Here is a 24,164-nt window from a genome sequence, read left to right as displayed (position 1 = left end):
AGAGGGCTGCCATCTCTGCTGACACATACTCTGAATCATCACTCCCAGTGCTGTCCTCCTCCTCTGATTCCTGAGCCTTCCCCTGCTCTCTCCAACCCCTGCACTACTGCAGCTGCACTCGGCCGTGCCCCCTCATCTTCAAGGTCAGGGACCTCCAACTCCAAGTCCTCAACCTCCTCCTCCTGGCACACAGAGGTGGACTGCTGCTGCTGCTCCTGCTGGATCAAGGCTGCCTCTCCCACTTCCAGCAGAGCATCGAGGGCCTTGTCCAGCATGCACACCATTGGTCACCCACTCACTCAGCGACGCACGGTCCTGGCTGACCATGCTGGTGGCCTCCAGGAAGGGTGCCAGCACCAAGCACACCAGCTGCATTTTTTCCCACTCTGCATTCAGGATGATGTCCGGGAGGTGGGTGGTGCGGGTCCGGAACACGGTGGTGTCCGCGGTGGCTCTGGCCAGGTATCGGTTGACAGCCTGCCTCTGTTCAACCAGACGCTCTAACATGGCCAGGGTGGAGTTCCATCGTGTTACAACATCAATAATGAGTCGGTGCCGTGGGAGGTTCAGCTCCAGCTGCAAGGCTTCCAGGGCTGCTAAGGCACAGCCCGAGCGGCGGAAATAACCCACCGGTTTCCGAGCCGCTTTCAAAAGTGGGTCCATCCCCTGGTAGGTGCACAGAAATTTCTGTACCACCAGGTTCAGGACGTGGGCCAGACAGGGGATGTGGGTGAGGTCTCCCCGGTGGATGGCAGCAACCAGGTTGGCCCCATTGTCAGACACCACCTCTCAGATTCTGAGGCCTCTGGGGGTCAGCCAACTCCTCTCCTGCTATTGGAGTTTGTCCGGGACGTGGTCTGCCGTCAGTCTGTGCTTCCCCAGGCTGACCATCTCCAGCAGCGCTTGGCAGTGGCGGGCCTTCACACTGCTGCTGAGGCGGGGGTGTTTGACGGTGGCGGGTTAGCCGGAGGGTGGAACCGGACCAGAGGAACCTGCTGCACTTCCCCTGACCGTGCTGCGGGGTGGCACCACCCACTGGATTACTGCTGTGTCCGATGCTGTTGTCCCCTCCTCACCCCTTTCCACCAAACTAACCCAGTGCGCGGTGAATGAAAGGTACCGGCCTGTCCCGAACCGGCTTGACCATGAGTCCATGGTCACATGGACCCGCTCACCCACCGCATGATCCAGCCCACGCGCCACGTTGGCCATCACGAAGCGGTGCAATGCTGGGATGGTCGTGCGTGAGAAGTAGTGCCGGCTGGGTATTGGCCAATCCGGCGCTGCGCTCTGCAGGAGCGCATGCATGCCACTCCCCACCTGCACAAGGAAGTACAGGAGGAGCTGGGAGGACATGGCCCGTGCAAGCAGGCCGTTCAGCTGGCGGATGCGACGGCTGCTGGTAGGCTGAGCCCTGACCACAAAGGACTCGCTCAAAATAGTCTGTTGGCGTTTTTTGGATGCACGGGAAGAGGAGTGAGCAGAGGAGACCACTGAGGAGGACTGGCTGCCTGAACAGGCCTCAGTGTCAGCAGGAGTGGCATTGGTAAAGGGGGTTCTGGTGTTGCTTTTGCACTGCCAGCGCCAGGTTCCTTCAGCCTCTTGAACTCCTCATGCTCGTGAAGATGTTTGTTGGCCAGGTGGTTGATGAAGCTGGAGGTGCCGTAGTTGGAGGGGTTGCAACCTCAGCTCAGCTTCACCTGGCACACATTACAAGTCACAAACTTGCTGTCCACTGAGGGCAGATAAAAAAACTGCCAGATTGGGGATTGTAATTTTCCCTTACGCCCTGATTGGGCTGCTGCTGCTTTTTTTCTCCCTGCGCTGGTTGGGGCCTTGGGTTGAGTGGTGCGGCTGGTGGTAGCGGCAGAAGATGAAGCAGCAGGCTGTGGGTCCCGTATTCCACGCCCACTGCTGCTCCTGCCAATGTCAGCGATGCTAATCCTCTGTGCCATACCCACGGATGCCTCCTCCTCTTCAAACTCAGAGCCAACATCTCCCTCCTGTGGTTGGTAGTCACGGTCCTTCATCTCATCATCATAATTATCACCAGCATCATACTCCCCCTCCTCAAACAATTGCTGGGATGTTGATGACCCCCCAAACTCCTCTTCTGTTGACACCTCAGGCAAGGAATCCCCCCCAACAATCACCGTCACCATCTTTGACTCCTCAAACCCCAGTATGGCCAGAATGCCCTTCTCAAAGTCAGTGGTAATAGCCCTGATTGCGCTTGCAGTGTCTGGACTAAAGAGCGCGCTGACTGAGGGTAGATTGCCCGCTGGGGTCGACATGATGACCGACGAGTCCCCATGCACTGCTGGGTGGCTGCTGCTGCAAACAGGAGTGGTGGTGAGGGTGGAGGTGTCTGTTGACGGGGGGAAGTTGCCTGCTCATCCACCATCAGCTGCATCACAGGCTCAGCGTCTTTCTCCTCCAATTTGCGGCGCCGACCCTGCTGAAAAATGCCCGCTACACGTTGCTGCGCATTTGCAGCATGACTCCCCCTATCAGCTGGGCGCCCAGTGCGTCCACGGCCAGTGGCTAGCGGCGGAATGGACACTGGTTGCGGCAGAACTGCTGGCGGTGACGGAGAAAGCAATGTTCCCTCTCATCTTGCCCTTGATGCCCTTCCCCCAGGTGCCAGCAGACATAGTCCAAGTTTGTGTGATGATGATGTCACCAGATGGATGTGGAGTACTTGCACTTTATTGAAATCGTGTTGGACTTTGATGAATCAGTACGGGAGGGGGAGGGGGGGGTGGAATGAAAGACAACTGAGTAGAAGAAGAACAGTGTGCACACTAACAGACGGTCTATCTGTCACACACACTGACAATCAGCAGCGCAGCAGAAATGCAGTGATCTGTACCTAACACAGACAGTACTAGTCTCTAACAACTAAGCACTGCTTTAATAACTACACAATAACACAGTAATCCCTATGCCTTAAACTATACTGTAGCTAAGGCAATAATATAGCACCCACAACCAGCACAGACACAGACACCTAACTAGCAGAGCTGCTGCAGGCTGCAGCAGAGTCTGTCACAAACACACACACACACACACACACACACACACACACACACACACACACACTAAAATCACAATACAACAAACTAGCTAAACAACAATAAAAGAGTGGTATAGTACAGGTGTTAATGTGCAAAAACGCTGGGTTTAACACAGTAGAAAGCACTTGCTATAGCCAAACAGCACTGGAGTGTCTCTCAGTGTGCAGTCACAAAGCAAGGATGAGTTCCCTCAACATGGCCGCCTCTTTATATACAAGGGGGGGGCTGGCCAGAGTTCCCATCTGTGATTGGTTGCTAGGGCTTCTGCTGGGAGCCCTCTGATTGGCTCAATGACGTCATCTCCTTAGTTACAGTATTCGGATATCAGCGGATATCCGGGTATGCAACCAAATATCCGCGGATTGCTATCCGGATTTGCACAGAAATCCGAATCGGATAGCTGAGAAAAGTTCGGGAATCCGGGTTACTCGGATATCCGGAATTCGGATGAGCATCCCTGCTTCCAATGGCATGCTACGGCATGCTTCCTGCAAAATGAAATACATGCACAAAGACTCTCACAACCAGGACAGGAAAACAATATACATTTAAATAAACAATGCACTATAAATGCTGCTTGTAGCATTGGCCTCAATTGCCTTATGGTAGATGCGGCCCTATTATGCACCACTAAATACCACTTTCAACATATTTTGTGTACAGGCATGGCCAATGCCTCTGAGGTAGCAACACTCAGTCTCACAACACAGTTCATTTAGGCATACAGCTTTGCATGAAGAGCACAAGACAGAGGCTATGTTCCCACTATCAGGAAATCAATGTTCACATGCCATATCAAGCAGAATCAAAGATGTTCTGGAGGAACTGATAGTAATGAGGTAATAGCCCTAAATTATGTTTTTTTTTTTAAAAGTCATTTTCTGAAAGTAACAGCAGTTACACTCATTTTTTTATACACCTAATGCAATGCAGACATGTACTGCTATTTAACAGCAACATATTTTAACCCACAGAGAATACAGACCTCATTGTTATCCCAGCCAAAGCTGCTTGTGAGGTCTGTGGTTGATGCAGCCTGTTGATCCACCAGGAGTAGTTGAGCAAAAAGACGTTGTAACTGTAATGGGATGATCCGAACCTGGAAGCAGATTGTATAGAACAGGCAAACTGAGCATAACTTATTTTTAACAAGAAGAGTGCATTTCATTGCTAATACAATCTGTGGTACAAAGAGATAATGCATGAATGCAATTTCAGTCTCACAGCAAAAGCACAGTTACAGATTGCCCAGCAAGCTCATGGTGAACCAGAACTCCTAGGTGTGCGTAAGTGGCTGAAAGAGACCAAAAAGCCTCCTAGGATGCTACGCAAAACGGAGCTCACTCCAGCCTGAATAATCGCAAATACCTTCTGTTTTAACTTCTGTTTTGCATAGCAAAAGCACAGAAATGGAAAACCAGTAGAAAAACAAATACTGGTACCTTGTTATCTGCCTCATCTTTATCTTCCAGGGATCCCAGCTCTTCAGTGCTCAAGGCAAAAATGGCTTCTGTTGGGGATAAAAGGAAGGATTTTTTTATTCCTGTTGTGAATTACTTTTTTCATGGAGAAAAAGCACCACTGAGCATAAATAAACTCTGCCTAAAGGTATCCCAACCCTAGAAAGCTGACTCTTCCTTTCAAGGACAGGCCACATATTTCTTCACAGCCACCTGGAATGGAATGACATTACATTTGCCTCTAAACCTAGGTGTTTCTAGCTCTACTGACATGCAGTATTCACACGGTAGAGGTAACCTTTAAATATGTACAATTTTGTCATCTGATCTGCCCAATTTCGTTACATGTTTCATCAAGTGATCTGTATTTGTTTTGTAAAACCTGAAAACTTCCCAAATTAAAAATAGAAATAAAAATGAACTGTAGTGTACTGTGTGTGAACTGTGCGTGAACTGTGTAGTTGCATGTAAATAAACTGAATTTGCTTGTTAAGGTGGGACTTCAGCAAAGACTTTATCGCCTTAGTATTAGTTTGAGAGTCGACTGGGGAATGGTCAGAACTTTTGTTTTCATCACTGTCTGTGCAATTAGTCTTCAGTTCCTGTCATTACGCCAGTAATCTACTCCAGAAGCATGATGTAACCTCAACGGAGACACATAAAGCACACTTTAAAACACGGTTTCAATTAGAGATGGTCACTGAGATGCTATTAATTTCTACTTGCATGCAACATTTACCATATTTGTCAGACCAGAAGACGCTCCGGACCATAAGATGCACCTACAGTAGGTTTAGAGGACAAAAACCAGGGAAGAAAAAAAATATACTAATCCTGGTGCATCAATGGTGAAGGAGTGTCTTGTGGATCATTTTGTCCTGATTATTTTGTCTCCCTTTTGTGTCCCCCTTGTACCTTTTGTGTCCCCAGGTGTCCTTCCTGTGTCCCGGTATCCGATGATTCACTCTGTCCCGGAAGCGGCAAGGTGTGTGCAATGCCAATCACCTCTGCTGCTCTTCTTGGTTACTGGAGCTGATGGGTTTGAGGGTGGGACCATGGCACTCTCTGAGTCTCAGCAAGTTTAGAGATTGTCAGCAATGACAGAGCCACAGGGTGACACTATCAGACACAGGGTGAGACTAAAGAACAAGAAGGATGCAAAGGGGCAAAGGGACACAGGAAGGAGTGCAGTGGAGGCAGCATACGCTGAAGCATGCATGTGTGGGGTTACACCTGGCACTGGTCCCAATGTATTATTCGGACCACAGGACGCAGGGACTTAACCCCCACCCCCACACACACAGTCATTTTAAATCCACACAGCTGGGATTTTCACTTGCTTGTGATTTTTTTTTTTTAATACAGAAGATGCCCATTAGTTAGGAAACCCTGAAGAAGTGAAGAAACATGAGAACATCTTACCTCTAAATTCTGGGGTGAAGAGTAAAGTCTGCAGGAGAGAGTTAAGATAGCACGTTCCTCCCTGATTCCTAAGGCCACTTAGTCTGGTGTCTCCACGGGGCTCCAGTACTTCACCATCTTTGGGTTTTGATCTCCTGCCATTGCTAGTTGTACTGTTTGAAAGGAATGAAAAATCTTCTTCTTCTTCAAACAGATCTCCAAACATCTCTAATTAAAGTGTGCAAAAATCTGAGGAAAGACATTCATGTAAATAGGATGTTAATTTTTTTCTCTTCTAGCATTAAAATTAAACCAAATGTTCAGCTTCTCACACAATTTATGTACTTAATAGTCTCTCCAATTTAAATTCCCATTTTCTACTCCAATTTTGCTAGTTTTAGATAGAATGGGGAAGGCTTAGATTCTCTGGTGTGTTGTTAAAGCTGTCTGTGGCTCCCCTCCACTCACACTCTGTTCCAGTACATACCTGGGCTCTAACTCAGAGACAAAAAGTATGAGTTAGAAAAATTATACACTCTACAAAATGTTCATTTTTTGCTTAAATGCCGTGTTCACACCGATGCATTGGGCTCTATTCACAATGACTTACCGCATGGGGTAAAGTACTTGCGGGAGATTCGCGACCAAAACAACACCATGTTGATATTCACAAAATTTTCCGCATGTTTTTTCCCGCATGCGTAAAAAGTGCGGTAAATGTTTGGTAGTAATGCGGAGAACGTTCTGCAAAAATTGGTATTTTCCGCTAAAAAATCCAAATTCTCAAAAAAAATAAGGCGCATTATTTCTGCGTCAAGTACTGATTTTTTTATCACCTACAAGTAGTAGGTGATATATTTCGCTTCCCATTAATTTAAATAAAGTCTGGAGGCTTAAGTGCTGTGCTTGCTGGACTTTGACCTTTTTTTTTTTTTTAACAATTTTTCATGCGACCTTTTTACCGCATGTGTACCGCACGTTTAATGGCTGTTTCCGCACTTTTTTTTACCGCATGCAGAAAACATGCGGAAAATTTTAGTGAATGTGGAAAAAATGTAGAGATTACCGCTGGCGGTAATTTTGCGGTAAAAAATCCTTTACCGCATGCCTCATTGTGAATAGAGCCCATTGTTGTGAAGTGTAAGGTCCTATACAACTTTCACAGTGTGGTGCCAGCATTGCAGTATAATGTATTGTGGTATCATAACCCACTGCTTGCAGTGCATTACCGCTAAACACACACATTAACAGTACAAGTGAAGCATACTTTTCATTGACTATAAGCTTCACTGTACCCAACGCAATGCACCAACAACATGCTTCACAGCTGTCCTGATCTGTTGCGTTCCTGCTTTCACAGGGAACAACGCAATGGACAATGTGAACGAGGCCTAACTCTTACCCTTTTGGAGTAATTTACATAATTTTCATGATGGCAAATTCCCTCAAGGCCGCATTTACGGTGGCCATCACCTTCCCTGTGACAGCAGGAATGCAACGCATCAGAACAGCGGCACCTCATGTTATCCTTGCATTGTGTTCGGTGCAGTAATCAATGAGATGCTAATTTTCTGATTGAATGCAAATATTATTGCTACTTGCATGTTACTTGGAACTACAGATGATCAATGAGATGCAAATTATTTCTCATGCATTCAAATTTCATGTAAATGTAATACAGCTTGACCGTGGACAAATAAAAATTGTCAGGAAGTTATTCTGAATGGTCCAATTATGTGTACGAAATATGAATGCCTGGTTCCATTCCAAGCTACGAGATTTTGTAACAACCTGCATTAGCTTGGAAATTGAGCAATTTATGGAAAAATCTCTTACCAACAACATTGGGGAATACCTGTAAACATCAAATTTTAACCAATTCCTGCCCCATGACGTGAAAATAAGTCTCTGCACTCGCCTCCCTACAGAAACCTAGATAACACTATTTATAACTGAGCTGATTACAATGCTACACAATGTTTAAATAAACAGGAGAGATAGACAAATAAAATGTTTGAGTTTAATGTACAATAGAAACTATTTACATTAAAGCTATAATGTATGAAAGTGGATAAATTGTGTATTTTTTCACTTTTTTCCTTATTTTCCTTTTAAAATACATAGGTAATAAGGTCATTAATAAAAACAAATAGCCACAAAAAGCCTAATTTGTCCTGAATAAAACAATATACAGATCATTTAGTTGTGATAATTTATAAAGTTACAAGTGACCTAAGCCCGTTTAAAAAAAGGCTCTAGATCTGTCGCCACTGCGCGCGCACCCGCCCGGCGCCCCTAGTCCGTTTTGCATCCTGTCTCAACGGCTGTCAGTGCAGGACATGCGCAGTAGCACAAAAGCACTGACATAGGGACAGGAAGCAGGGACACTTGCCTATTATTATGTAGGATTGCCAAAGTAATCAGAGCTGAGCTGAACTGTGAAAATGACTAGGGTAGGGAAGTGGTTAATCTGAGACTTTTTCACAAATGATCAATGCAGCTGAAGAAAAATCTAAGGTGTGAATGCAATCTATTAACAACAACAAAAATATCAAAATTTCTGATGTCAATCCCTCAGAACTAGGAGGTGGATGTGCATATCAAATATCCTCATTTTGTTTTTGATCTGTGATACTACAAATAAGAAAGAAGAAAGAAGCTGAGAGAAGGATGAGCCGGGAACCTGCACAGGGTTAATTAAAGTCTGACTCAAAGCTAATCATTAACGGATTGCTTTATTCGATTTGTCAATTATTAACAGTTATCTTCTGAATCTGATTAAACCTAAGCAAAGTTCAGGTTTAAAACATTTCATAATACTGCCTCCTGAAAAATAAAAAACACAGGCTTTTAGTCAAATTTGCCTCTGGTCAAAACAAGAAATTGCCACAAATAATCCAAAGCAATTTGCAACATTAAACGATGGATTTATATAAATATAATTGGATTACAATTCATGCTGTGTTGCACACAATATAGCTAGAAATTTTATCACATGTTCCAGAAAGTGTTGTTCGATTTGCCTGCAACTCGATATAACAATGGCTGAAGGGTGAGATTTGAGAAACACACTTGTCACGCAGGGAGAGCAGCGATTGGCTAATACTTCAGAAAGGCTTCGTCAATTCAGCAATAATATGATAATCGTACAGCAACTGGACAGCTCTACATACCAATTATCAACACAGCTCATTACCTGCCAGCGGCTTAGCAGAGGTAACAGCGTTTTCTGGACAGATGAGTTGCTACCTGGGGGCGGCCATGTTTGTTGTATATGCTGCCTATTCATAAGGGACGCCGGGATAGCGAGTCTCAGCAAATGAAAAAAGAGCGCTTAGTCACTGCAAAGCGTACTACAAGGACCGGCATGCTGCGCGCTGCTCAAGCATCAGGAAGCGGTGGATTTCTTTAATTCAACATTATGTAACTTTATCAGTTTAGCTGGGCAAACCTTTTCTGTCACAGAGGGAGAGCCTCTGCCTCTGAAAATGCTCGCATATCCTGGCTCTTGTGCCGACACAGTGGCTTCAGCACAGTTGTATTCAAAGCTGAGTCACTGACATAGGACATTTGAGGTATTTAGTTTAAATTGCTGAAGTACTAAAACCAGAAAACCTAAAGTGGCCGCTAATTTCTTTATGGAACTATTGATATTGATGAATTATTTACAGCTACTAAAAATGTTAAAGTAGTACTCCAGTGAAAACTTTTTTTTTTTTTTTTTTTTTTTTTAGTTCTATTTAGAATGGTAAATGGTTATATTTTCTTTATTGTTATCAGGTTTCCAACTGCAATGCAATGTTTCTTTAGAATTTAGCATTAACCTTTTCACTGCAACGGTTCAGCTCTGATTTTGAATCTCTACCTCCAAACTAATTTTCCTGATTCCCTCCTGCCTCACAAAGACACACCTTACAAACTGATCATTACAGAATGGAATTATTATGTATGATTATTATGATGCCGTCAACAATTGTTACAAATAAGGCCTGGTGCACACCGAGTGGTTTTTGAAGCGTTTCGCAAACCGCTTCCACCTGTGAAACCGCTTGGCTAATGTATTTCAATGGGCTAGTGCACACCAGCGCTTTGAGGTTTTCAGCAAACTGCAAAAGTGGCTCCTGCAGCACTTTTGTAGTTTGCAGAAGCGTTTCTGCCTCAATGTAAAGTATAGGAAAAGCTCAAACCGCTCTGAAAACGCTAGATCAGAGCGGTTTTCCAGGCGTTTTTGTTACAGTAGCTGTTCAGTAACAGCTTTACTGTAACAATATATGAAATCTGCTACACAAAAACGCTCTCGAAAACGCTAGAAAACCTCTCTAAACATGCCTAGAATCGCTCTGAAAATCTGCTTCAAAAACCTCTAGCGTTTTGAGGATCTGCTAGCGGTTTTGGTGTGCACTGGGCCTTAGTCCATCTAGATAAGCTGGTGCCCTAGGCAGGCCAAATCCCAGACAAAGTGTCTCCTCTTCTGTTGAATACTATTCTCCCTCCAAGTTGTAGCAACTCGGAGGGAGAAGTAATTTCTGGTCCAGCGATCGACAGAACCCAGAATTCTCCTTACGCGTCCCATGCATTGTAGCGTTACTGCTATAGTGGCGCTTATTTTCGGTGCTGAGCGTCGTGCACCAAAACCATATGCTTCGCCTTCTCAAATATTCAACACCACCGTACAATGTATTTGTGATTGTGTATATGATTCAGACAAATATTGTTGTTAAAGGGAACCCAAGGCAGACTTTTTAAATCATAATAGGACACAGAGGCATGTTCTGTGCACAATGACATGCCTCTGTGTCCTGCTGCTGCCGCCAGTCCCCCCCTCCCCCCCGGGCTCTACTGTCCCCCCTGATAAATGGCACCAGGCTAGCGACAATCTGCTTGTCGCTAGCCGTCTGTTTACCTGCAGCTTGTCAATCAGTTTTTCCGCATTGCCTCCCCACCTCCTCCATTACATGCTGCTTCCAGGGGCGTAACAATAGACCCTGCAAGGGATGCCTCCGGCAGGGGGCCCGGACGCCACAGGGGGCCCGTGGGGGGAAAAGTTTGAGAGACTAACAGCTAAGGGCATGGAGGAAAAAAAACGTATTCTGCTCTCACAGCATTGTTATATTGACTGCATGTGTCCACCACACAGATAAGGAATCACACACACTTTGGAATTTGTACACTGTCCCTGCTCCCAAGGGTTCGTAAAAAACATCTGTCTCACACTGTAGCTAAGTTCTAAAGACTTGACAAAGACTTTACAACTTTTTTTCAAAATGTGACTCCTTTGTTTGTAGACTTTCCCTTTTCAGCAAAAGGATTCCTAGATTCTTATCACAGGGGCTAATGACTTTATGACCTCTGAATACTTTTACAACTTAATGGAGTGGAGATTGATGTCTAATGGCCCGTACTGCAAAAGTGGCCTGTCGCCAGCACACGTGAGCGTGTGGGCGACAGGCCGGCGACAGCTCCTCGCCAGGTCCCTCCGCGTACACACGCGGAAGAGGGACCAGCGGCGCGACGGAAGCTGTCGCCGACGTTCCTCCTCCCCCTGCCAGAAGCTCCGCATACCTCAATGGAGGTTGCTGTCGCTAGTCCGCGTACTCACGCGGACTAGCGACAGTTGCGGCGGAGGAGCGGCGGCGACTGTCGCCAGGCGATTGAAACTTTCAATCGCCTGCCGACATCAGCGACGGGCGACAGTTCGGGGTGCGCGCCCGTGCGACGGCCCATACTCACGGGCGACCTGTCGCCGCAACACGCGCGCGCCGCGTGTTGCGGCGACAATTGTAGCCCGTAAGTATGGGCCATTAGGGTACGTATCCACTTGTGCGGCACGATTTGTTTGTGGAAAACGTGTCAACAAATCCGCATACGGTTGCGGATTCGATGACGTTTCCATGCAGATTTTCACGAGGAATCGTTCGCTATTTTAACTAACTGATTTTAACCATGTCAATGCCGGCAAGCATTGACATGGGTTTTTGAACAAAATCGGACGCGGAAACTACGGGAAAACCACAAGACTCAAGTACTTGCGGTTTTCCTATTCAGTTACATGACCGACGATTCGCGTGCGGTGTGCGAATTCTGACGGCTCTGCTGTGCAGATTTTTTTCTGCATAACGAGCCGCACAGAATTCCTGACAAGTGGAAACGGCGCCATCAACTTGTATTGGTTGAGCTAATCTGCATGCAGGAAACGCATGCAGATTCGCTCTAGTGGAAACAAGCCCTAACTGTTGGGATTTGGTTGGTGTTGGGCCCCTCCCATGGAGGATTGACTTCTTCGCAGTGGGAGGGACGAGTGCTTAGTGGGTTGCATGCGGGCTCCTCTAGTGGTAGACAGGTCATGTGTATGCTTGGTGTGTATTCGACCCCACAAGTGGGGCTTGCACTCTTTTGCAGGTAGGCACTAGTCTGTTTTTAAGTAGCGCTGCTCATTTCCTTGCTATGTACTAATGTAATTCGTTTTTGGTCAGCTGCTCCCACTTAACAGCCATGCTTTTGGTGTATATGCAGAGCTTCTGTTTGGGTTCAAGGTGCGTTTGTATTTTCTGGGGGGGCTCAGCGCATCTCTGATGGAGGCCATTCGGAGGCGGCCTGGTGTTGCGCTGATCCACCTTTTGCCCAACTGTTGCTGCTTCATTGAGAGCTTATGACATTCTGAATGTTTTGCCAAAGTTACATTGATACTATATCTTATGTTCAGCATGTCATTGTTGTTTCTCCATATAGCATGTGCTCTCATGTAGTAAAATAATACAGCTGTGTGTGTATGTATGTACTGGGAGCAGAGCTGCAACAAGGGACTTGTCAGCTGCAAGGGGCTGGAGTAAGCCCCGGGTAAGTAGATCTGGGGGTAGCATAGATTGCCTGACATTTCCTTTAAGTCTAAGTGTTTTATCTGCATGGGGAAAACACATTGGTCCTCAGTTCTCCTGTGCAGAAAGCAAGGGAGGTGGAGGTGGGGGGGCCCATCCAAAGTTTCGCAGGGGGGCCCAGTGATGTCTAGTTACGCCCCTGAGCCCGCTCCCCATATCCGCTAGCTTCCTCTAATCGGAAGCTAAGCTGCGACCCAGGAACTACTCCTGGGGTGTGGCTTAGCTTCCGATTGGAGGAAGCTAACGGAGGCGGGGAGCAGCATGTAATGGAGGAGGTGGGGTAGGCAATGCGGGGAAACTGATTGACAAGCTGCAGGTAAACAGACAGCTAGCTACAAGCAGATTGTTGCTAGTCTGGCGCTAGGAGCACTTCCTGGTTCGCGGCTTAGCTTCTGATTGGAATTGGATAAGGCGCTGCCCTCATCACCTAAATTAAGAACTCGCCAGCACTAAAATCAGCAATAGGATATGGCCCATTCAGTGTTAACACTGTGAATGGGTGTAACATTGCTCTGGACTGAGTTCCGGTGGCTCACTGTGAATGGGTGATCAGTACATATTACAAGTCATGCTTTATGCACATATGGAAATCGCATTAGTCAAGTACTAATACAGCCTATGGATATGTATTGTCAGCTGGCAAATTAGAACATTCTGCTGGAACTGTCTTATAATATTTTTGAGCATTTGCACATTTGTGGACTATTTTCAATATTGTGGAATCCATGCTGCACACTATTGATCTCAGGGATGGACTGTGTGTAGCACAGTGGGGGCAACAGTTGGAGTCAGCCATATAGCAGATTTTGTATATATGTGTCTTTGTTAGTAACATCAATTTATGCCTTATTAGGTGATTCTCTTCAGTAATAAATATATTTGTTGTATTTTTGCAAACCTTGGTATATGTCCATTTTTGATACAGTCCCAACCTCATTTTTTTTATTTTCATGACATGTCTAGATTAGCCTATTCCTAGAAAAAGCCATTTTGAAAAGTCATTGAAGGTGGAAGATGAACCGTGGCTTCTTGCATTGAGGCTTGAAATCAAGAACACAAGGAAAAATTGAGAAAACAGAAGAAACAGAAACAGATGAGGATACTGCAGAAGGGAAAAAAAAGACCATGAGGCATATACATACATATATTTATTTTAAAACCAGTATTTTTTTGTTCAGTTAAAAGCTTTTTATTTTTAATTATTTCTGACTTTTAGTCCTGTTAAATTCAGGTTCTACTGTGACAATTTGCATTACTATACCTTTCCCCCTGTACCATCTCCTACTAGTGTGTCTTCCTGTCAGTGCTGCAGGTGCATGAACCGTCTGATTGCGTCAGTACAGACAGAGTAGCCTAGCCGGTACCTCCATGTGCAGCTGTATACACGTCTGCTCAAACAGTATTGTTCAAGTACAGCTTTAGTGCTCATAAAGTTGTATTACATTTTAAAAGTGCCACTACTATTAAAAATGCCAAAAGGCTAAATGTAGGGGACGCTTTAGTCTAGAAGTGCACCTCTATATTCCAGAGCTGTGTTCAGGGTTTTATGCACTTTGCTATTGTCTGTATGTCTCTGGATTTATCTTGCACATTTGGCACGTTTAATAGCTTTTTTTTTTAATACTATATATAATACAGTAAAGCTTTGAATAATTCTGGTTAAGCAGACATTATATTTTATTTGACTCGCATTTGTGTCACCCCTCCTAACTTTTTACACATGCAGTATTTTGGGGCACTGGCTACACTTGGGTGCCACAAGGTACTATAGCTGCTTTGGGGACTTAAATCCCTCTGGAGGATACTTACCACGGGAGGGGGATGCCTCTGGATCCTAATGAGGCTTCCCCTATCCCCCTCTGTCCCTCCGTTCAAGTGCCTGGGTCCCCCTAAGTGCTGCGAGGTAAATATTTTTATTTTTTATTTTTTTTAAAACATATTTTTATTTTTCTCCCAACAGGTGAACATACAGGAAGTCACATTGCTTGGTACAAACAGAACAATTACAAGACATGCGTTGCTTTAAGCTTCTCATAGCAAACATTTGTTTGATTCCAAGGTGGATTCAAATGACAAGCTCATACTTTCCCGTATATCCCCCCCCCCCTATATCCTGTTCCCCCTTTTCCCTCCCCCCTCCCCTTCTGTCATCTCAGAGAGTTATTCGTCCATAAAAGAACGATCTTCTATGTTATGTCTAGTCTACCCAAAGATCCCTGCAGATGTTCTGTGAGAAACCATTTTGTATATTTGAAATGTTCCATTAAGGTTTTGATCTCAGAGTCCGTAAGAGTTGCGAGAATAAAGCTTTTCCACTTTTTAAAGAAACCCGCTGTTTTCTTGTCTTTATGCATAATGGAATCCAACTTGTCCTGGTTAAAGAGATGTTGAAGTTCTTCCTGCACATCCCACACAGTGGGGACATTTGGGTAAATCCATCTATTAAAAATGGCTTTACGCGCTGCCACCACAATCAGATGTGCCATCTTGCTCACAACTGGTGTAGTCGCTGCAGCAGGGTCAGACCCAGTGCTTTCAGCGTAATTGAACAAGAGCATAAGCGGGGATGGATTAAGTTGTATATTGCACACACGCTTAATATATAGCAGTACACTATCCCAGAATACTACTATTGATGGGCAAGACCACAAGCAATGGAACAGATCGGCATCTTGCAGAGAACATTTGGGGCATCTTGGTGAATAATGCGCAGGGGGTGACCGGTATTTTATGTTAAAAGCATATTTTGCCCGATGTATTAATTTGAGTTGTGATTCTCTCCAATTTTCCCCTGGAACCAATTTATGTACTACTCTGTACCCCTCAAGGATTTTCCCTTCTATGTTTTCAATTGGGAAATCTTTTTTCCATTTAGAAAAATTGTGCTGGGCTTTAGTCTCCATATTTATTTCCTGCAATTTAGCGTGTGTTTCAGAGAGTGATTGATGTGGCCGATGGGGGGAGAGAAATTTATCAAAAGAATCTAGAGTGGCTATGGATTGTATATCTCTGGTTTTACTATGCACGTACGACTGTAATTGGCCATAGTACAAGAAATGATTCCTTGGTATTCCAAATTTTGCTCTGATCTCTAAGAATGATAAAAGTCTCCCCCTGCGCAAGTCACACAGCTGCCCAAGATTTTCTACCCCCTTATCCAGCCAGGACAAAAATCCCCCATGAGCAAGACTTGCTTGAAAGCCCGGTAGACCCCACAGTGGCATGTATTTCGAGATTTGTTGTGGTGTTACATGCAATTTCCTGAGGGCTCTCCAGGCCATCACCGTATCTTTGATAACTCTGCTATTTTTAAGTTTGGGGGGCATATATTTTTGAGGGGTGTGTAGTAAGCCAGTCAGCGACCAGGGATCAGAAAAGGATGCCTCAAGGGAATAGTTTGAATAGTAGCTAGTTTTATTTATCCAGTCCCTCACATGTCTGGTCAGGCAGGCCAGATTATAGCAACGGATGTCTGGTATCGCAAGGCCCCCCCACATTCTTGGAAGTGACAGCTTGGAGAGAGCTATTCTCGATTTTTTGCCCCTCCACAGAAACCTAGTGAAGGCTCTATTTAGATTTTGGATATCCTTGTGTCTCAGCATTAATGGTATAGTTTGTAAGGGATACAACAACCTACCAAAGGAAACTGACTTGATTAATGCAGCCCTCCCCGAAAGGTTAATTGGTAGATTTTCCCAGCTAGCTAGTTGACGTATTAAGTCTTTAATTAATGTGTCATAGTTTAGAGAATATAGCATATTTGGGTCTTTGTGAATTTTTATACCTAGGTATGTAACCACCGAGCTGACTTTGACTGGGAGGTGTGTTAGGGTATATCTGGGAGCGTAAGGAGATAGATAAAGCAGTTCAGATTTAGTTACGTTTACTTTGAACCCGCTCAGGGAGCCTACCTCGCTCATAATTTCAAATATTTTGTCGAGTTGGGTTTCTGAATCGTTTAAAAATAATAGAATGTCATCAGCGAACATGGCTTGAGAAATCATCTCCTCGCCAATTTTTATCCCCTCTATCTCTCTATCTAATATCCGAGTTAGAGGTTCCAGTGCCAGGTTAAACAGTAGGGGAGACAGAGGACACCCTTGTCTAGTGCCCTTTTGTAATATAAATTCTTCTGATAGAAAGCCCGGGGTATAGACTCTAGCTTTAGGATTGATATGCATGGCCCCAATTAATTTTCTAATTCCCCCTTGGATATTCATTTTGTCTAATATTTTCTCCAACCAGCTCCAGCCAACATTATCAAAGGCCTTTTCGGCATCAATTAGCAGTAAAGCGTACGTTTTGCCCGATTTGGGGTAAGCTCTGACGTGGTCTTGGGCTATCAATACTTTGCGAATGTTGGCTATAGCAGATCGGTGTCGAACAAATCCCACTTGATTAGGGCTCACAAGCCTAGGAAGCAAATCTGCTAGTCTGTTAGCCATTATTTTTGAAAGGATCTTAAGGTCCTGATTGATTAGGGATATAGGGCGATACGATCCTGGCTCTAAAGGGTCTTTGCCATGTTTTGGAATCAATTTAATGTAAGCCATGTTCGCTGATGAAGGATATTGTCCTTCCTTGAGGATCTTATTAAACAAAGAAACAAGGTATGGGGCTAGTTCCTGTTTCAAGATCTTATAAAACTCGGGGGTGAACCCGTCTGGTCCCGGGGCCTTTCTATTTGACAGGGCTTTAATTGTGGCGCTTACCTCTTCTGGGGTTATCGGTGCGTTTAGGGCCGACAGATCCTCTTCCGTTAGGGTCGGGAGAGTGATATCATCCAGCCAGTGTGGGGTTGAGGAGTTTAGAGTTTGAGCATCCGGCTGCTCATATAAGTTTTTGTAGAATTTCCCGAAGAGTGTATTTATGGATTTGGGATCATTAAGAATCTGACCCGACGGAGATCTGAGACCAGTGATCACAGTGCACATTTGTGGAGGTTTTGACATTTTCGATAGAAGGCTCCCCATTTTATTTCCATATTTATAAAAATATAGATCTCTATACGATTTTAGGTATCTCTCTCTAATTTTGTAATCTGCCTCTGACTTTTGTTTTGCTGTTATCCATGTTAAACGTGATTCAGGGGTGGGGTTGCTAAGAAATAATTTGTGGGCTGAGCGAAGCTCTTCCATAGATAGCATATAAGCTTCATGTGACTTCCTCCTCTTCCCCGCTAAATAACTTATAATTCTACCCCTGAGTGTCGGTTTAGCTGCTTCCCAAAATAAAAATATGTCTCTTATGTGCGAGGAATTGTCATCTTTATACTCCCACCACCATTGTAAAAGCAGTTGAGCAAAACCTTCGTCTTCATATAAGTAAGAAGGAAACCGCCATATGATGTCTGTGCCCTTAGGAATTATGGTAGAAAATGTCAATTGTATGGGAGCGTGATCTGATATCACCAGGTCCAGAATCTCCGTTTGAATTACTTGAGGCATCAATGAGGGAGTAACCAAGAAGTAATCCAGACGAGACCACACATCGTGGGGTATAGAATAAAAAGTATATTCCTCATTATCTGGGTGTAAGGCCCTCCAGCTATCACATAACATTGAGGATGATAAGTATTCAGTTAGTATTTGGGATTTGGTGGTAGTGGATTTACTGGCAAGTGTTCTCTTGGACCTATCTTCTAATGTATTCATAATGGCATTGAAGTCTCCTCCTTGTACTATCTTGGCATCCCCCAACATCAATATCTCATTCCTGATCGTATCATAGAATAGTTTATCTTCCTCATTGGGAGCGTATACATTAAACAATACAAGTTCCTCTCCCGCCAAGCGTAACCTGATCCATAACCACCGCCCCTCTCCGTCAAATTTATGCTCCAGAATCTGCCCCTGTAAGGATTTATGGAGTAATATTAACACCCCAGCTTTGCGCCCTTGAGCCGGGGAGCCAAAAACGTGTCCCACCCAGGATTTGGACATATATTTGAATTGATCTTGTGATAAATGACACTCCTGGAGCATGGCTATATCTGATTTAATCTTTTTTAAATGGCGAAGTACAATTGAGCGCTTTCCCGGTGACCTTAGCCCTTTAACATTCCAAGATGTTATCTTGAGTACCATGGGTATAACGTGTCCTGGATCAGGTCAGCTGGCTTATTACATTTCACATTTACCATATACCATATAAACTTGTTTACTCTCTCGAGATGACAGAACCCTCCCATAACCCCCCCTTTACCCCCCTTAGACCCTTCCCCAAGTGGCTTGAGATTTGACAGTGGAGCTGGACTGCTCCTAGAAGACTCCATGAAAGTTGACAATCGAGTCAGTTGGGGAGAAAAACATAGGGCTAAAACAAAACAAATATAAACAAAAGCATAGCTACTTGACTCCACTTCTTCCCTGAACGTTCTCCTCGGAGTGGCTCCAAAACGATGCTCCGACCAGCGTCACATCCTTAGCTGTTGGTGAAAAGCTCCTTCTCCCATCGAAAAAAAAATATATGGAAAAGAACTGTGGAAGCCGTAAGCTCAGAACTATGAAACAAAAACAAGATATATCAGGCTTCAACTGTTAACACAGGGAAATGAGCTTGCTTCAGTATGGCAGCGCCCCCTGCCAGCCAACAACAAACAATGCAGAACAGAGAGCTTAATTATTTCAGTCTGGGTCAGAATTGTTTTTCCTTAAAAAGGTGAGAGCATCGGCTACTGAGTGAAATATATGTGTTTCATCTGCGTCATCTGTAATTCTCATTACAGCCGGGTACTGTAGCGCAAATTTCCATTTCTTCTCAATGCGTAATGCACATGCCGGGTTAAAAGCCTGGCGTTTCTTAGATACCTCAGCTGAGTAGTCATTGAAGATTCGGATCTGTGTATTTTGATGTTCCAGCGGGTGATCTAGATCCCTGTATGCCCGCAGCAATTCGTTTTTCTCTGCAAAGTCCAGATATCTGGCCAGTACCAGCCGTGGGGGGCGTTTATCAGAAGGAGGGCGCGGGGGTCCCACTCTGTGGGCCCGTTCTACTTTGCAGCCTCTCTTGAAACCCAGCATCTTGGGAAGTGTGGATGCACAGAAATCCCGGAGCGCCTGGGCCGTCATGGCTTCCGGGAGTCCCACCACCCTTAAGTTATTGCGCCGCGATCTGTTCTCCAAATCTTGCAGTTTCTCCTGCATCAGTTTATGCTCAGCTCTCAGTTTTTTATCCTCTTTCTCTTCCTTAGCCCTATCATCTTCTATCTCTTGAATACGCTCCTCCGCGTGGTCTAAACGCTGGCCATGGGCTTGCACCTTAAAGTTAATCTCTTTAAGCGAGTGATCTATAGCTGCTTGTATTACTGACTGCAGCTCAGGAGCAAGTTTCTCCACTACCGCTGCAGCCAGAATCTGATAATCTATGCCCCCTCTCCCTCCCTCACCTTGTTGTGAAGCGTGGGTGTCCTGGGAGAAGTCTCTTGCTGGCGAGGAGGGAGGGTCGAGCTCGCGCGCTGGAAGCTGTGGCTGCATTGATTGTGTGGAGGAAGGTGCGGCGGCCATATTGGATACTGCCTCCTCTGCGCCGGGTGTTTGTTTCCTTGTGGACCTCGTAAGGTACCGGTCCATGGGGTGGGCGGATGGCGTCCAGAGGGTCTATCTGGCTCCAGCGGTTAGTGTCGGCAGGCGGGGGCGCCTTTGATGTGCTGCGGATCGCTGGAGGGAGTCTCGGTTAGCGGAGCTCTGACCTCAGCCTCCTTCCATCCAGGCGCCGGATCCGGAAGTCGCGAGGTAAATATTTACCTGAAGCTAAAGGGGAGGGGGAAGCTTCATTGGGACCCTGAGGCTTCCCCCTCCCAAGGTAAGTATCGCCAGAGAGCTTTTTTTTAAAGTACAGAGTCTCTTTAAGCCCTTAACCACTTCCCGACCGCCGTATAGACAATTGGCGGCCGGGAAGTGGACCCCGCAAGGACCGCCGTATTGACAAATGGCGGCGGTCCTTGTAGGGGCATGGGCGGCGCGATCGCGTCATTCGTGACGCGATCGGCCGCCGGGGACTGGCTCCGCCCACCTCGTGCTGTAACCCGCCGGCCGTTCGGAAGCGTCGGCGGGTTACTAGCACCTGGATCGCCGCATACAAAGTGTATAATACACTTTGTAATGTTTACAAAGTGTATTATACAGGCTGCCTCCTGCCCTGGTGGTCCCAATGTCCGAGGGACCACCAGGGCAGGCTGCAGCCACCCTATGTCGCACCCAAGCACACTGATTTCCCCCCCCCTGCCCCAGATCGCCCACAGCACCCCTCAGACCCCCCCCCCTGCCCACCCCCCAGACCCCTGTTTGCACCCAATCACCCCCCTAATTACCCATCAATCACTCCCTGTCACTATCTGTCAACGCTATTTTTTTTTTATCCCCCCTCTGCCCCCTCCTGATCACCCCCCCCACCCCTCAGATTCTCCCCAGACCCCCCCCCCCCCCCGTGTACTGTATGCATCTATCCCCCTGATCACCTGTCAATCACCCGTCAGTCACCCATCAATCACCCCCTGTCACTGCCACCCATCAATCAGCCCCTAACCTGCCCCTTGCGGGCAATCTGATCACCCACCCACACCAATAGATCGCCCGCAGATCCGACGTCAGATCACCTCCCAAGTGCAGTGTTTACATCTGTTCTCTACCCTAAACACCCACTAATTACCCATCAATCACCCCCTGTCACTGCTACCTATCAGATTAGACCCCTATCTGCCCCTAGGGCACCCAATCACCCGCCCACACCCTCAGAATGCCCTCAGGCCCCAGCCCTGATCACCTCGCCAGTGCATTGCTTGCATCTATTCCCCCCTCTAATCACACCTTGAGACACCCATCAATCACCTCCTGTCACCCCCTAGCACTCCTATCCATCAGATCAGGCCCAGTACAACCTGTCATCTAAAAGGCCACCCTGCATATGACCGGTTCCACAAAATTCGCCCCCTCATAGACCACCTGTCATCAAAATTTGCAGATGCTTATACCCCTGAACAGTCATTTTGAGACATTTGGTTTCCAGACTACTCACGGTTTTGGGCTCGTAAAATGCCAGGGCGGTATAGGAACCCCACAAAGTGACCCCATTTTAGAAAAAAGACACCCCAATGTATTTTGTTAGGTGTATGACGAGTTCATAGAAGATTTTATTTTTTGTCAAAAGTTAGCGTAAATTGATTTTTTTTCTTTTCACCAAGTGTCATTTTTCACTAACTTGTGACAAAAAATAAAATCTTCTATGAACTCGCCATACACCTAATGGAATACCTTGGGGTGTCTTCTTTCTAAAATGGGGTCACTTGTGGGGTTCCTATACTGCCCTGGCATTTTAGGGGCCCTAAACCGTGAGGAGTAATCTAGAAAACAAATGCCTCAAATGACCTGTGAATAGGACGTTGGGCCCCTTAGCGCACCTAGGCTGCAAAAAAGTGTCACACATGTGGTACCGCCGTACTCAGGAAAAGTAGTATAATGTGTTTTGGGGTGTATTTTTACACATACCCATGCTGGGTAGGAGAAATTGTGTGTAAAAAAATCAAATAATTGTCATTTACAGAGATATTTCTCCCACCCAGCATGGGTATGTGTAAAAATACACCCCAAAACACATTATACTACTTCTCCTGAGTACGGCGGTACCACATGTGTGGCACTTTTTTACACCCTAAGTGCACTAAGGGGCCCAAAGTCCAATGAGTACCTTTAGGATTTCACAGGTCATTTTGCGACATTTGGTTTCAAGACTACTCCTCACGGTTTAGGGCCCCTAAAATGCCAGGGCAGTATAGGAACCCCACAAATGACCCCATTCTAGAAAGAAGACACCCAAAGGTATTCCGTTAGGAGTATGGTGAGTTCATAGAAGATTTTATTTTTTGTCACAAATTAGCGGAAAATGACACTTTGTGAAAAAAACAATTAAAATCAATTTCCGCTAACTTGCAACAAAAAATAAAATCTTCTATGAACTCGCCATACTCCTAACGGAATACCTTGGGGTGTCTTCTTTCTAAAATGGGGTCATTAGTGGGGTTCCTATACTGCCCTGGCATTTTAGGAGCCCTAAACCGTGAGGAGTAGTCTTGAAACAAAAACGACCTGTGAAATCCTAAAGGTACTCATTGGACTTTGGGCCCCTTAGCGTAGTTAGGGTGCAAAAAAGTGCCACACATGTGGTATTGCCGTACTCAGGAGAAGTAGTATAATGTGTTTTGGGGTGTATTTTTGCACATACCCATGCTGAGTGGGAGAAATCTCTCTGTAAATGGACAATTGTGTGTAAAAAAAAATCAAACAATTGTCATTTACAGAGATATTTCTCCCACCCAGCATGGGTATGTGTAAAAATACACCCCAAAACACATTATACTACTTCTCCTGAGTACGGCAATACCACATGTGTGGCACTTTTTTGCAGCCTAACTGCGCTAAGGGGCCCAAAGTCCAATGAGCACCTTTAGGCTTTACAGGGGTGCTTACAATTTAGCACCCCCCAAAATGTCAGGACAGTAAACATACCCCACAAATGACCCCATTTTGGAAAGTAGACACTTCAAGGTATTCAGAGAGGAGCATAGTGAGTCCGTGGCAGATTTCATTTTTTTTTGTCGCAAGTTAGAAGAAATGGAAACTTTTTTTTTTTTTTGTCACAAAGTGTCATTTTCCGCTTACTTGTGACAAAAAATAATATCTTCTATGAGCTCACTATGCCTCTCAGTGAATACTTTGGGATGTCTTCTTTCCAAAATGGGGTCATTTGGGGGGTATTTATACTATCCTGGAATTCTAGCCCCTCATGAAACATGTCAGGTGGTCAGAAAAGGCAGAGATGCTGGAAAATGGGAAAATTCACTTTTTGCACCATAGTTTGTAAACGCTATAACTTTTACCCAAACCAATAAATATAGGCTGACTGGGTTTTTTTTAATCAAAAACATGTTTGTCCACATTTTTCGCGCTGCATGTATACAGACATTTTACTTTATTTGAAAAATGTCAGCACAGAAAGTTAAAAAAAAATCATTTTTTTGCCAAAATTCATGTCTTTTTTGATGAATATAATAAAAAGTAAAAATCGCAGCAGCAATCAAATAGCACCAAAAGAAAGCTTTATTAGTGACAAGAAAAGGAGCCAAAATTCATTTACCGTATTTTTCGCCGTATAAGACGCACTTTTTCTCCCCCAAAAATAGGGAGAAAAAGTCCCTGCGTCTTATACGGCAAAGGCAGGGAATCCCCGACTTACGAACGCCCGCCGATACGAACCGCCGACCCGCCGCCATGTCGGGGATTCCCTGCCTTTCAGTGCCTGCTTGGGTGCCTTCCTCCCTCCCTCCCGCTCGAGTTTTCTGATCCCCCCCGTCAGTC

General features: G+C 45.4%; 1 protein-coding gene and 1 long non-coding RNA gene across 4 annotated transcripts in view; one reads left to right on the top strand and one right to left on the bottom strand.

The window, feature by feature from the left end:
- The window catches only part of USP40 (ubiquitin specific peptidase 40), an 83,048-nt gene extending 69,165 nt beyond the window's left edge, over positions 1-13,883 (bottom strand). For 2 of the 3 annotated variants that reach the window (XM_068245295.1, XM_068245297.1), the window contains exons 1-4: positions 9,135-9,214; positions 5,960-6,187; positions 4,520-4,587; positions 4,063-4,176 (exon numbers count right to left, since the gene is read on the bottom strand). In XM_068245295.1, coding sequence (XP_068101396.1) covers positions 4,063-4,176; positions 4,520-4,587; positions 5,960-6,164 — 387 coding nt within the window. In that variant the 5' untranslated portion in view covers positions 6,165-6,187; positions 9,135-9,214. Of the gene's footprint in view, positions 1-4,062; positions 4,177-4,519; positions 4,588-5,959; positions 6,188-9,134; positions 9,215-13,711 lie in introns of those variants that run through there. The other variant, XM_068245296.1, reaches the window with a different exon arrangement.
- LOC137524866 (uncharacterized) lies at positions 9,380-15,137 on the top strand. Its single transcript, XR_011022799.1, has 3 exons — positions 9,380-9,513; positions 13,777-13,943; positions 14,774-15,137. It is a non-coding gene; the product is annotated as an uncharacterized lncRNA (long non-coding RNA).
- Positions 15,138-24,164: the final 9,027 nt, after the last annotated feature.

The sequence above is a fragment of the Hyperolius riggenbachi genome, chromosome 7, assembly GCF_040937935.1.
Source record: "Hyperolius riggenbachi isolate aHypRig1 chromosome 7, aHypRig1.pri, whole genome shotgun sequence".
In the NCBI taxonomy this organism is placed as follows: domain Eukaryota; kingdom Metazoa; phylum Chordata; class Amphibia; order Anura; family Hyperoliidae; genus Hyperolius; species Hyperolius riggenbachi.
Note: the sequence above shows the minus strand (reverse complement) of the source record. Positions and strands in the feature narration are given on the sequence as shown.